The sequence below is a fragment of the Lynx canadensis genome, chromosome C1 (assembly GCF_007474595.2).
Source record: "Lynx canadensis isolate LIC74 chromosome C1, mLynCan4.pri.v2, whole genome shotgun sequence".
In the NCBI taxonomy this organism is placed as follows: domain Eukaryota; kingdom Metazoa; phylum Chordata; class Mammalia; order Carnivora; family Felidae; genus Lynx; species Lynx canadensis.
This window is the reverse complement of record NC_044310.1, coordinates 146,661,985-146,676,995: the sequence shown is the minus strand read 5'-3', so window position 1 is coordinate 146,676,995 and position 15,011 is coordinate 146,661,985. Positions and strand designations below refer to the sequence as shown.

The 15,011-nt window shown below is 38.3% G+C and overlaps 1 protein-coding gene across 1 annotated transcript in view; it reads left to right on the top strand.

Annotated features, from left to right (window-relative positions):
* Window positions 1-10,055, top strand: part of LOC115522385 (cytohesin 1 interacting protein) — a 33,311-nt gene extending 23,256 nt beyond the window's left edge. Inside the window, exons 7-8 of the mRNA XM_030328198.1 lie at window positions 3,814-3,880; window positions 6,713-10,055. Of these exons, the coding sequence (XP_030184058.1) occupies window positions 3,814-3,880; window positions 6,713-7,170 (525 nt within the window). The 3' untranslated portion in view covers window positions 7,171-10,055. The remainder of the gene's footprint in view (window positions 1-3,813; window positions 3,881-6,712) is intronic.
* The last annotated feature ends 4,956 nt before the right edge of the window (window positions 10,056-15,011 follow it).

The following is a 15,011-nucleotide window of genomic DNA, read 5'->3' as shown; positions in this document are numbered from 1 at the left end:
GTATCAAGTTTTCTGGACTCTTAGCATGAGCTAAGGTTCTTTTCTGGTGAGAATACTTCTAAACTCTGTTTCAGTTTCCTTATTAATTATAAGACTTCTCAGGATTTCTGTTTTGTTTGTTTTGTTTTGTTTGAGACAGTTTTATTGAATTAATGTTTTTGATAATAAATTTTCAAATTTTTCAAATTTATTGAATAAGTTGATAATAAAAATTCTATTCTCGTATTTTTATTTTCTTCACAAGAAGGATTATGCCCCCATTTTTACTTGTACTACTTTTTATGCCTTTTTTTTATGGGACTCTAGAGGATTTTCTATTTTTGAGTCTTTTCAAAAACCAGTATTTCAATTTGTGGCAATCTTTTGTCTTTTTTGGGTTACTTTTAAGATGTTCTTTTGTCTTTACTGATCTAAAGTTTCACTGAAATGTGATTAGGTCTGGATTCATTTCTAAATGTATATTGCTTAAAAATTGCACTATCTTTTCAATCTAAAGACTTATGAATTTCTTCAGTTTTGGAAAACTATCATCTTGATCTCTTTGAATATACCTTCTTCACCATTCCATGAATTATCTTTTGGAATTCATGTTGGACATATTTTAGAATCTTTTGATTTATTTCCCTTGCTTCCTAACCACTCATATTTTGTATCACTTTATCTTCTTTGTTAGGTTCTTGTTTAGTTCTTCAGTAATGTTGTATTTATGCTGTATAGAATGAGTTATTTCCATCCAGCTTTAAGGATTAATTGATTCTTAAAAAAATTTTTTTAATGCTTATTTATTTTTGAGAAAGAGAGAGAGACAGAGAGTGAGCAGGGGAGGGGCAGAGAGAGGGGGAGACCCAGAATCTGAAGCAGGCTCCAGGCCCTGAGCTATCAGCACAGAGCCTGATGCGGGTCTCGAATTCATGAATTCATAGATCATGACCTGAGCTGAAGTCAGATGACTAACCCACTGAGCCACCCAGGCGCCCCAGGATTAATTGATTTTTAATTTTCAGATCATTCTTTTTCATGTCTATCCGTTCTTGTTTTACTTCTCTGTTTCAGATTTCTTGTTCTGATCAACATTGGTTTCATTTCTTCCTCAGAGGATTATAAATATTCTTGTTTTAAAGTCTTCTTTGGACACTGTTCATTTTCATTTTATTTGGAGAGAATCCATGTGCTGACAATCGGTTTTCTAGCCTTTCATACCTTTGGACTTTATACTGCCCATTTCCCTTATATGGTGGTCTCTCCCTTCCACTCAATATTGTGCTTGGGTTTCCTCCACCCTGCACTTTCGAGGCTCCCAATCCCAAGCCAGGGCTGGCCGTGTGGATGCCTTCTAGAGGGTTAGTGTCCTGTTTGGCTCAGGTCATGAGGCTGCATTTTTATACAATTGCCTCTTTAGGCTCGAGTTCTACATGAGCCATAGCCACCATTAGCAGCTTTTCTCAGCCTCATTTTCATGGTCACGAGCCAGAAATGTCTGGATCTGACGTGTAACCAGGGTCAAGTTGGCTTCCCCTTCCCACAATGACATTTAGTTTGTGGGTCCCACATAAGTACGCACTGATCTTTCAAAGACTCTGTGAGGCCACAAGCTCTTCTTGAGAAAGAGTGGTCCCTTCTGAGCCATGGCTTCAGGGATTCCCTTTCTCAGGACCTCTGATTCAGATGTTTAACATGAAAACAGCACATCCACTGTGCTAGCTGGAGGGGCTACTTTTTAATCTAACTCTGCTTTTTACTGGGTACGTAGCCCTTGGGAAGGATTTGGTACATTGCACCTTTGTTTTCTAATCTGGAACTTCGTAGGACAGTTAGGAAAATTAAACCGCTTATTATCCACGAGAGCACTTTATAAAAGTCGCAAAGATGGAAATGTTTAGCTGTATGTCTCATGTATATTGGAAACGTTGGAAATACATCCAACTCAAAATACCCGTCTGTGAGAGTTGAGTTTGATTTCAGGAAGCCATCCTTTGATATATTCATTCAACCAATATTTACTAAGCAGCTGCTGCATACCAGGCCCTGAGCTAGGTACACTGAGGCAATAGGGCCCAATGGGGTTAGATCTCCCACATGCTTTCATTTTCTTCTGATGGCAAGAGCTCTCGTTGGTCCAAATATACCACTGTAATGTTAAGAACAGGCAGAAACAGATTCTGAGGAAAATGGGGAAGCTTCCACAGAGACCAAAAACTCTTAATCACTTTGACACACCTGCTCTTTACTCTGGTGTTTTCTTGGTTTAAATGATGACGTGCCTAGATAACTGGACCAAATAAACGGATTAGATGTTTTAAAACGTTTGTTTTCACAAAAAATAACTATTTGGCAAGGCCTGACTTTGCATTTCTGAAAGCAAGTGCAAGCTTCTCTCTGTGTTTAGTGTTGATTGTCAGCCTATGCCGTGCTCCTCTCCTGGACTCTATTCTCTTGCAGGAGATAGACCCCTGTAAGGAGGAAGGCGCTGGATCCTAGTTCTTTTCTCCATGGGTCCTTAACTCTGACCTTCATAGGACCACAGTTTGCACAAATAAAAGGAGCTGTAATTCAGGTAGCCCGGCCATCTCGTAGACACGCTGACTAAAGTATAATGTAGAATAAACAAGACATCAACTGAGCCAGGCATTTTATGGCTTTGATTTAGTGCTTGCATATCATATAGGTAACTCTAAGGGTTGATGCTTAGTGTTACTGTTACCAAGGCTTGGAAAATCCCGCCCACTGATTGTTCAGTCCCTGAACTGAGGAAAGCCATTCTTCCCTTAAGCATTCGACGATATTCTTGTAAGTGTATTATTTTCCCCTTCCAAATGTGCTTTTTTCCCTCCTTCTTTTCAGCCTTCATCTACCTCTTCCAGACTGTTTCTTACTGAGCAGTGCCTGTTTCCAACTAGGCTGCCTTTCCTTTGGGATGAAGCGTCCATAGGCAAATCGGAGCTGTGCCTGCCTGCTGGGCTTGCTGTGGGGATGGCAACCGGCAAGGACCGGGGGTAGGGTAAAGGCCAAAGGATGTGAGGGAGAATGAGCCTCTAGCTATCCTTGTCAGATGGTTTCTTCTGCCTGGCTGGCTTTGATTTTCCTCACCTCAGCCCCTTTGATGGGTTAGGCCAGGTCTCCTGAGCAGTCTTGACTGACAGCAGCCACTTCGTTCCCACCCTGGGACGCTGTTCTCGTGCTGAGCAGCCAAGGAAGGAAGCAGTTAAGTGAGGGTCCTTATTAGCAGTGTTCTAAGTTTAGCCCTCCAAAGGAAGCCTTTCAGACAGGCCAGCTTCCCCTTTTTGGTATGAAAGATAAATAGGTGTGCAGCAGAAAACACTGGTTTAATGCCCCAGGCTTATAGAATGATGGCATTTACTGAACATTTACTAAGTTGTAATCACTGTTCCAAACATTCTACATCTACTAACTTGCTTAATTTTCATGACAATCCCAGGCTCTGGATTCTATGAAGGCCTTCATCTTGTGCATGGGGGAAGCCTAGATGGTAAATCCTTGCCTCAACAGCTAGTAAATGGACACAGACCCAAACAATCAGTTATGTAATATTTAAAACAAATGAAAATAAAAAAAGTCATTGTTTCTATTGTCAATTGTTTCAACTCATTGGTGCTACTAGATTATTTCTTGAGAAAGTAGTATTTCCAACATCCTCCTTTTGTATAGAAAATAATCTTCTGAATGAATGAGAGGGTTTGTTAGTGCTAGAAAGAAAGGAAGAAAAAAATTAATGACAAATCTCAACACCCAGAAGTAAATTGCTACCTTCACTGGGGATTCCCAATAATTAACACTTTTTTTCTTCTTTATCAGCAAACCTTGAAGAAAAAATGGGTGGAGTTCAGATCTCTGCAGTTACAGGAACAGCGTCTGCTTCATGGTAAATGTGACTTCCTGTTCAGAAACCACACTAACATTCATCTTTTTTTTTTTTTTTTGTATTTCTGCCTCTACGTTATTTTAAGATTATCATCGTTGTAAGAAAAAATTGTCTAGCATGGATCAGGAATGCTAGTGTATGTTTTTTGTCATGACTTTTGGAGTGACCTATGTATCTGGAGGATGAGTAAGTCCAGTCACCTCCTCTCCTCCATACGTGTAACACATCGGCACATGAAAACACGCACATGCTCACATGCATGTGCACAATTGCAAGAGGCACGTGGAGATTTTAGAAGAGCCATAGATGAGTTAAATTCCTGACAATGTTTATGGCTCGGGGGTTGTGTGAGTCTCAGAAACTATGGAAGCTGGAATGGTAGCACGCTTCTTGGGTAGACCTCCTGTCATTTGTTCATGTTATACAAGTTATATGAGTGCAGAGAATCTCTTCTTCTTGGCCCATAAACCCAAGACAGAAATCGGAATGATCATCCCAATAGTCAGTGCATGGCTCTCGCAGTTGTGTGAATTCTGAAGGGAATGGGTTGATTGAAAAATTTGTTGATGCGACATTTGCTATGTGACTCCTGTAACCCGAGGAATGAACTTGTACATACAAATAATTCACTGAAACCACTAGGTATGTGGGTGTGAAACATAGGTTATATCTTCTTAAGATAACACTGAACTAAAGTCTCCATTTATAACCCAGAATGTCTGTTTCAAGTCATAACTTATTTATGGGAAAAAAGACATTTAATTCATAATTAGTCACTAATGTATGACATAGAGGTTTGTGTTGAAATTTTGTTCTCTTAAATGAAATTTATATATAAGTTACTTCTCTTTTGTATGTTTTAAAATTAATATTAAAACAATTCTTAATAGATTCTTTTGGGGGGGTCTGAAGTGTCCTAGCAGGACAGAGGTATAAAAATCCAGCTACCTCCTGGATTTCTGTAGACTTGAGGATGTTTAGGAAACCTTTGCCTCCCCTTCTGGAGCATTCTGCGGTGGAGATGGGGTTTGGTCTAATAAGTACATGCAGTTCTGGGGTTCTATAGGAACAGGCTTGTACGGACAAGGTGTTTCGTTCAGGATTAAGGGAAACAACTCCGCATAAAGCCACTTTTGTACATGTTCTTTTTGAGATATTGAAGGACTTCTTTAGTTTACTTTTTCTAGGCCTAGAATAAATACACGAGGCATGAGATTCTCAACGGCTTTCCAATCAAAAAGAATTCATCAACTCGTTGACAGATGATGTAAAGTAGGTTTTATTAGTAAAAAGGAAAGCATTATGACTAGTCAGTGCAGAGCTCACATATTGAACCTTGCAGATCAAATAGAAAAATAAAGTCTCTTCTATTTCTTTTCCTGAAGCAGAGTCACCTTCTAATTATGTCATTCTCAGGCTGGTATAACAATTAATCCCCTTTCTTTCAGCAGCATACCAACCAACTCAGGTAGTACATAAGCAAGTGGGGTATGGACAGGATGGATGTTGGTGTGCAATTAAAATTCGAGTTTGGAGAGCCCAGATACAGAGAAAGTTGATGAACAAATTTAACTAAGCCAATCAAATTCAACTTGTACAAATGAATTGTTACTTATTTCAGGACAGGGATGTTTTCTGGGCACACTAGCATTCCAGAGCATTTAAGTGTTAAAGTAGTCTGGGAAGAAACAAGGAATATTGAGGCTGAAAGGTATTTTTTTCTGTTTTAAACACCTTTTGAATTCTCTATAATCAGCCTATAGGCGCAGGTTATATAACTGTGTTTCCCATATACTTCAACTTATGTTACAGTAATTATATAATTATTTAAAAAATACAGTACCTTGGGGCATCTGGGTGGCTCAGTCGGTTGGGCATCCGACGTTGTCTCTGGTCATGATCTCACAGTCTGTGAGTTCGAGCTCCATGTCAGGCTCTGTGCTGACAGCTCAGAGCCTGGAGCCTGCTTCGGATTCTGTGTATCCCTCTCTCTTTGCCCCTCCCCTGCTCATGCTCTGTCTCTCTCTGTCTCAAAAATAAATAAAAACATTAAAAAATAAATAAAAATACGGTAACTAAAAATCAGAGGAACTAAATGGAGGAAGTCCATAAGACAGCATTTCCCCAAGTATATTCTTTATTTTTTTCCCCAAAGATATTCTTTAGAGCCCCATTTCTGTGAGAATTTTAATGAATGTTGCAGAGTCACTTCAGTTTAAGAAATAATATTCTTGGGGGTGCCTGGGTGACTCAGTCGGTTGAGCATCTGACTTCGGCTCAGGTCATGATCTCACAGTTTGTGAGTCAAGCCCCATGTTGGGCTCTGTGCTGACAGCTCAGAGCCTGGAGCCTGCTTTGGATTCTGTCTACCTGTCTCTCTGGCCCTCCCCTGTTTGTGCTCTGTCTCTCCCTCTCCCCAAAATAAAACAAATTAAAACATTAAAACAAAAATAAAACATTAAAAATTAAAAAAAAAGAAATTATATTCTTGGAGATTGACCATTCACCCTGGCATACTGTCAGATGAGTTGAACTGTTCTTATACGAAGACTCTTGTTTAAATTTATTTCATTTAGCATTACCGTTTCTGTGACCGTGGAACACTGTTACATGGAAGCTAGTCCACGAACAATAGTTTGGGAAACACCCCTACAAGGTTTATCAAATGGCCTCAAAATAAGTCACTTGTTCATATGGGCGAAGCTCAGTGAAAAATATTATTCACTTTTACTCTTTCTTTTTTGTACCCTTTGAAGAGAAGTTTTGTGTATTTACTCGGAGGGAGTGATGCTCATAGGCATTCCACAGTAGACTCTCTTTTCTGCATTCTAGGTGACTCAGGTAACTGCTCGAGTTTGGAGAACATGGACATAGATGAATCAGTTTTGTTTGGAACCCTGCCTGGGCCCAGCCCTGCCCTCCTGGACCGGAATCGATTATCCAGCGAGAGTAGCTGTCTGAGCTCCATGACGATGGACAGCGAAGATGGCTACCAGACGTGTGTGTCTGAGGACTCAAGCAGGGGAGCCTTCAGTCGACAGACGAGCACAGATGATGAGTGCTTTGTCCCCAGGGATGGGGACGATTTTCTGAAGAGGTCTTCTTCGAGGAGGAACCGAAGCATTAGTACTGCCAGTAGTGGGTCCATGTCCCCCTTGTGGGAGGGCAACTTGTCAAACATATTTGGGACCCTGCCCCGGAAAAGCAGAAGGGGAAGTGTCCGGAAACAACTCTTAAAATTCATCCCCGGCCTTCACCGTGCAGTGGAAGAGGAAGAGAGTCGCTTCTGATGGGCTGTCTTGCCCTTTTGTATTAGCTTATTTCGTAAATATCTCTAGACTTGTTTAGAACAACTCCACCCGGCCTGGTGGGAAACTGTGGAGGGATTGCAAAACTGAAACCCCATTTCATGGCAATAGTGACCTTTATTTAAATTTTTGTGTCATGATTTTTGCTTCTTAAGTCGTTTTGTAGCCGGGAAAGCTCTGTTTATAACCAGAAGGTAGGGGAATTAAGTCATAAGTTAGATACTATAACAAATTAATGCACATTCCTGCTCATTTTAATGCTGCCTGTGAAGGCAAGGGTTATATTTATTTTCTGGATTATCTATGTGAAAAACTGAGAACTTTTCAGAGTCAAGTGTAAATAAAAGAGTGACGGAATATAATTATTTGGGATACCTTCCGTAGGTTCATTGGTAGGTCACGGAACCTTATGTTTGCTTAAGATCAGGAGCCTCCAGGGAGGCTTAATAATGGGCAATTTTGAACGTTTTCTGCTTAAATCTGTGAAGGATTATAAATAAAGATGATAGTCAGCTATGTTTCACAAACACAGCAACAATAAAGCAGGAGGCATATAAGTTAATATTAGGGTTTAGATCCATGAGATCCATGGAAACATGTTGTCTAATAGGGGTGCTGAGGAAGATTATGATACGGCCTTTTTTATAGTCAGCCTAAACAAAATAGGTGAGAATGTCACTTACGCAATTCAACTTTTGTTCTGCCTAAACTTTGATGGCAAGTCTAGAATTCTCAAGATCCTGCATACAACTTTGCAATCTTTGTTTTTGAACAAATGTCTGAAATTTGAAAAATTAAAGCCAGGAAGAGGATTTTTCTCCTGTAGAGTTTTTCACATTATTCCTCACTTTATATTATAGATTCCACATTTACTGCCTTAGCATTCTTTTGCGTGTTGGTCATGTTAGTATCACATTACTTCTAGCCTTTCAATCACATTTTCATTCAGTATCCATTTGAAGTCCATGGTTACTCTGTTCTGGTGATACAGCTGCTCATGACCTATATTCTAGAGTAGATAGTGTAATAAATAGTCCTTACTGATTTAAAGCTGTGTGTGTGTGTTGGGGGGGGGTGGAGAAAGAGATGTTTGATAGGTGACTTTGAGTGGAACCACACTTAAATCAAAAGAATGAGTCATTTTGAGAAAAAAAAAAAAAAGGAAGCGTGAGGAGGCCTGTAGGGTAATAAATGAATGTTAAAAAAAATATATATAAAAAGATTTCTAATTGGAACCTGCTTTCCATTAATTATTTGAACTTAGAATTATCCAGTCGGCTCTGCTTGAGAATCATTCATATGAAAAGCAGTTTGTAGTGTTTCACAGGAACAGTTACAATCCTGTGTACCACTTACGAATACCTAGCAGGTTAAAGATGCTTTCCATGTGATCCAACCCTGTTAGATAGGTGTTAGGCTTACAGAAAGGAGGAGGAATTCAGAGAAGTTCCCATGGCCAAGGGCGAGGCTTACATCGAAAGCCATTCCTTTCTGGCTCTGGCCTATCTTCAGTCTTTCGAGATATTGTTTACTCTTTTGCTGGTTCTGTGTGGTCATCACCACAGAACTTCCCTCCACCCCCACTCCTCAGAGAATACATAAAGCACACCCCTCAGAGACTCTGCATGGATAAAAATTGTCTTTGGTAAAAAAGAAAACAAACACATTTAGAATAACTCTTTCTCTTGGCCTCCACAAGCTAGTTTTCAAATATGGGCACATTAATAGCTACGTGGTTAACAATACATTTATTTTCAGCAAGGGCTTGCAAACCAGTTGTGATTGCCTGACACTGTTTATTTCCCATCATAGATTAGAATGATCATCTGCAGTGTATTTTGTTAACCTTATTTTGCCAAATCCGGGAGAAAGAAATCATCATGTTTATTTGAGGAAAGATGACTTTAAATTCTTCTACAATGTGATCAGTGTTTTAAGAACTTCCACAGATCATCTGGGAAAGCAGGTTATAGGTTATTTGCTTTTCTTCTGGCTTTACGTGTTAAATACAGTATAATGCTTCTTCCTTACAGTAATCGTCAAATCCAAAAAAAGTTCAGGGAAGGGACAGAGCAAATTTTACGATAGTCTGAGGTAAGAAGAATTAGAGTCAAGAGTTTGATATGTTCTGGAAAAAAAGAAAAGCACTTTTTAACCAAAGTACAGGAAGGAAGGGTATCTCATGTTTTGTGTGTTCACAAGTTGTAAGAAAACTAGCTGTTCAGTGGAAATGTGGGTAAATTTCTCACAGCAGAGCTTTTCAGACTTGTGACGTCAGTGGGGCTTTAGAAGACTTCATTTCTCTAATCTTTTGGAGCACAATGACTCACTTTGATGTAATTTTTGAGAAAATAATTGAAAAGCTAAGTGCTTTGTTTTTTGCTTATCCCAAAGTTGTCAAATATGCGATATTGGTGGATTTCACTAATTGATAACTGGTTGTGAAAATGCATTTTTTTGTCGCATGGCAGGCATCGAGAAGCCAAGTTTGAATGAAGCATATTGAGAATTATTCTGTCATGTGGCTAAAGGAACACCACCTTTGTGGTGTCAGAAACGTGGGTACTCTATTTTTTTGAAATGAGCTTTTCTTCATCACTTTCTACTTTGTAGTGTTTTTATATCTTAGTTGCATGTACAAATAGTATTAAAAATCCTAGTTTGAACTGAAGAAATCAAACTTGGGTATAATTTGTGTGTACTGATCATACAGTATAAGTATTTATGGATGTATACAACTTAAGTATAGTAAATACTACATAACAACTATATCCAACCCTTCAGTTTACAAGGTTATTGGTACTTTGTATCTATTTCCTTACAGAATATGGGCAATAAAAAAGTTAATACATTTCTGGAATAAAGAATGCTATGCTTCAGTGTCAGAAGTCTCTTCCCTCCCTTTCTCTCCCCCCCTTCTCTCTATCTCTATCTCTTTACCTATTCACCTTAAATGAAATGATTATTTTAAAAGCAGATTTTTAAGAAATCTGGGACGACCTCTTGATACCTGATTTTTTGACATTTTTATTTTTTATTTTGTAAAGAAATTTTTTAACATCTATTTATTGTTGAGAGACAGAGACAGACAGAGCATCAGCAGGGGAGGGTCAGAGAGAGAAGGAGACATAGACTCGGAAGCTGGCTCCAGGCTCTGAGCTGTCAGCACAGAGCCTGACATTGGGGCTCAAACCCACAAATCGCGACATTCATGACCTGAGCCAAAATTGGACCCTTAACTGACTGAGCCACCCAGGTGCCCCTGACATTTTTAAAAGGCATTACCTACTTAATTGAGGCTTTGCCCTTGTATTAGCTTTTTGATGTTTAACACATTACTACATACTTAGAGGTTTCAAACACATTTATTAGCTCAAAATTTGTGTGGGTCAGGTGTCTGGGCAAATATTAACTGGGTTTGCTCATGGACTCATGAGGCTGCAATCAAGGTGTCATCTGGGATGACTTCTTACCTGGAGTTCTGACTGGGAAAAGAAACATTACTAAGCTCCCTCAGGTTGCTGTCAGAATCATTTCTTTGTGCCATAGATAGGATTCACGGAAGCTTGCTCACCAAAAGCCAGCAATGGAAAGAGAGACCGCAAGCAAGGCAGCCTTAAATAATGCAATGTAACCATACAGGTGACATTATCTTTGCCACATCGCAGGACATGCTGCACAAGTGACAACCGACCAACTGTGCCATATTATGTTAGACGTAAGTCATGGGATCCATCCAAGCTCAAAGAGCAGGGATTGCGCAAGGCGTGAATATCAGGAGGTGGGGATCAAGGAGGTGCCTTAGGATTTGTTCACAACATCATTCAAGGAGTTCACAAACTTGATAATACAGTGAGTCTTTTCTAAACTTCTTTGAGTAAATATAAATGGAGAATGTTAACAATTTTTAATACAGAAGTAGTAAGATTAAAGAGTTCTGAAATTAAAGAACCTGGCCAAGATTGTATAACTAAGCAAAAAAGCTGAAGAGGAAACTGAATTCAGGTCCATTACTGACCTCCCAACATTGTTCCTCAGGTGCATGAAATATTAGGAAACTTCAAAGAATATTAAAGTGTGAACTAGCTACTTCCTTTAAAATTCTTCTCAGGGAATTTGAGTGTATTGAAGTGAATTCAGTGATTGACACGATGAAATTTGTCACTTCTATGTGGGTACATCTTTATGAGCACAGGTCAGTAATGCACAGAAAAACAAAATAAAATTCTCATAATCAAAACTACAAAGCACAGAAGGAAATGATTAACCATGAGCAAAAGTCAGGAGATGCCACAAATAGCAGAATCATCAGAATTTGAGAAAATAAAGCAGTTTGAAAGAAAATAAGACTTATATTTCTTAGGAATAGAAGAGAAGTCCCTTATTAAAGAATATATGCAAATATCATAATGGTGAGAAACTGTCTATTTCCTCACTAAGATCAAGTACAAACTCAGGATGTCCTGTCATCACTTTTATTCACCATTGTGCTAAAAGTTTTAGCTAGTGTACTAAGACAAGAAAGGAAACAAAAAGTATATACAAACTGAGAACAAGAAATTAAACTTTGCAGATGACATGATTATGTAGCAATTCAGGAAGAATCAACAACAACAAAAATCCTGGAAGTAATAAGTGAGTACAGAAAGTTCACAGAATACAAATTACTACACAAAAGCCAGTTGATTTCTTATATACAAGCACTGAACAACTGGGGTTTGAAATGAAAACAAAAACAAAAACATGACAGCAAAGCTTATAATAATACCCCAAAATGAAATACTTAAGTATAAACCTGAAAAAATATGTACTGTTACTATATGTGAAAAATTCAGTCTGAGAAAATCTAAATAAATAGAGAGTCTGTGTTCAAGGACTGGAAGACTTCGTCGTGTTAAGATGTGACTTCTTCCTAACTTAATCTATACATCTAGTGAAATCCTCATCGAGATTTCAGTAAGCTATTTCGTAGACCCTGACAAACTGATTGTAAAATTTCTATGGAGAGGCAAAAAACCTAGAATAGCCAAAGTGAAGAAGAAGGAGAAGAATGAAGAGAAGGAGGAGGAGGAGGGGAAAGTTGGAGGAATCACAATACTTAATTTCTTGACTTTCTGTAAGTCTACAATAATTAAGAAGCATGATATTGGCAAAAGAATAGCACGTAAATCAACACAACAGAAGAGAGTACCCAGAAATAGACCTGTAACAATATAGCCACTGATCTTTGACAAAGAAGTAAAGGCAGTTAAATGGAAAAAGGATGGTGCTTTCAACAAATGGTTCTGGAACAACTGGACATCCATATGCAAGCCCTTACACATTTCACAAAAGTAACTTAAAATGAATTATAGGCCTATATATAAAACTTAAAAGTCTAAAACTTCTGGAAGATAACATGGGTTTGGTCATGAATTTTTAGGTAAAACAAAAGGATGATTCATGAAACCAAACATCAATATACTGGACTTTATTAAAATTAAAAACTTCTGCTTTGGGAAAGATACTGTTGACAGAATCAAAAGAAAAAGCATAGACTGAGAGAAAATATTTGCAAAAAAACATATTAGAAGGGGACTTATATGCAACATACAAAAAGAACTTTTAAAGTTCAAAACTAAGAATCCAACCTAATTAAACCATGTTCGAAACATCTAAACAGACGCATCTCCAAAGATAATACGTAGACGATAAATAAATACATGAAAAGAATGCAGTATTATTTGTCATTTGGGATTTACAAATTCAAACAACAATGAAGTACTACTACATGGCTACAGGATAACTAAAATCTAAACAACTGGCCATGCCAATTGACATCAAGGATGTAGTGCTACAGAAAAGCTCTTGCATTGCTGGTAGGAATGCAAAATAGCACAGTCACTTTGGAAGACAGTTTGGCTTTTTTCTCCCCCACAAAGCTAAAGATAGCTTTACCATATGGTTCAGCAATTGTGCTCCTAGGTATTAACCCGACTGATTGAAAACTTATGTTCACACAAAACCCACACACAGATGTTTGTAACAGCTCTATTTGTAATCACTGAAACTTGGAAGCAACTTGAATGTCCTTTGATAGGTTAATGGATAAACTGTGGTATATCCATATAATGGAATATTATTCAGGTATAAAAAATGAGCTATCGAGACAGGAAAAGACCTGATAAGTCCTAAATGCCTGTTGCTAAGTTAAAGAAGCTAATCTGAAAGGGCTATTATAAGATTCCATTTATGTGAAATTCTGGAAGAGACAAATAAATCAGTGGTTTCCAGAGGTCTGGGGTAGGATGGAGGGATGTGTATGTGGAGAAAGTTGAATAGATGGAGCCCTGGTGAGTTTTATAGATCTAAGTCTACTTGGTCTACTGAAACAAAATACTGCAGATGGAGAAGCTTAGACAACAGAAATTTATTTTCTCACAGTTCTGATGACTGACTGCTCGGGAGCAGAGCCTTGTGGGTACAAATGGCCATTTGAGGACAAAGCAGCCATCTGCAAACCAGGAAGAGAGCTCTCCCAGAAACCAAACCCTGTGGAACCTTAATGTCAGACTAGATCTGGACCCAGCATCCAGAACTGTGAGGCAACTGTTGTTTAAGCCATCCAATCTGTGGAATTTTGTTATGTCAGCCCAAGCAGACCAAGACAAGTATGATAAAACTATTCTGCATGATATTGTGATTGTGGATACATGACACTATCTATTTGTCCAAACTCATAGAACTTTACAGCACAAAAAATAACTTATTGTATGAGAATTAACAAAAACCCGTTTAAAACATTGGAGGATCCCAGGATTGAATGCAGAATGGGACAAGACACTCTGTATTACTAATGTATGAAACAACCTACTTAAGAAAAGATAAGGAAAAGGAGCCGACTTAAGTAACTTTGGGAATGATTAGTCTATAAAATTAAAGGCAAAAGAAACCATACATAAACATATTCCAGTTGAAAAAAAAATTGTTTCTGATAGGGGTGGCTGTAAACCATTCTGATACCTCTGTACATGTATATTAGAGTTGAACTATTAATAAATGACTGGTTGATGATGAGAGCCTGGATTTTCTCTATTGGAGTGGGAGTTTACTGTAAGTAAGGGAAGAGACTAGGGTGGTCCATGTGGAAATGGGTTATAGATAGAGACATCAGTATGCACTCAGTATTAGCTTAATACTGATACAGATGGTTACACAGAGAAATATTTATAGTTATATTATATACATGGGTTAATATACTCATACATATTAATTTGCTCTGTTAGCAGAGAAGGTATAGAAGGAATGAGATACCCTAGAATCAATGAGCAGACTTAGCACTAAGATCTTGGTTTCTAAATCCATTTCCAGTAAAAGAAGCCAAGATTCCTTGCGGAAATGACTGATTCTAGAACTGGGGCAGGAAGTGTACAAGAACCTGGAGTACTTTGTAGTGCCAGAATGTAAAGTATTTCATATAAAAACAAAACCTCATTGTAATGGAGATATCAAAGGGAGACAGAAGCCTCCAATGGCCAAATGTGGAGGTTTGAGCAACAAATTAATTAAAAGAGTATTAGACTGTAGCCAAAGATATAAAATAAATATCCATGGGTGGGCCCATACTGATATAAATGGATGACTGAATAAATAATGAATGGAGGGAAGAGACCAATCTCCTGTGCAGAAAAATTCCACGTAACTTATGTAGACATTCCACTCTCAAAGAGGTGGAGTATAGCACCTCATTCCTTAAACGTGGTTACTTCCTTCCAAAGAATACAGCATGGAAAGGGGAGAGAAAAGTATCTCTACAGCAGAGATACTTGACAACTACTTCAGTC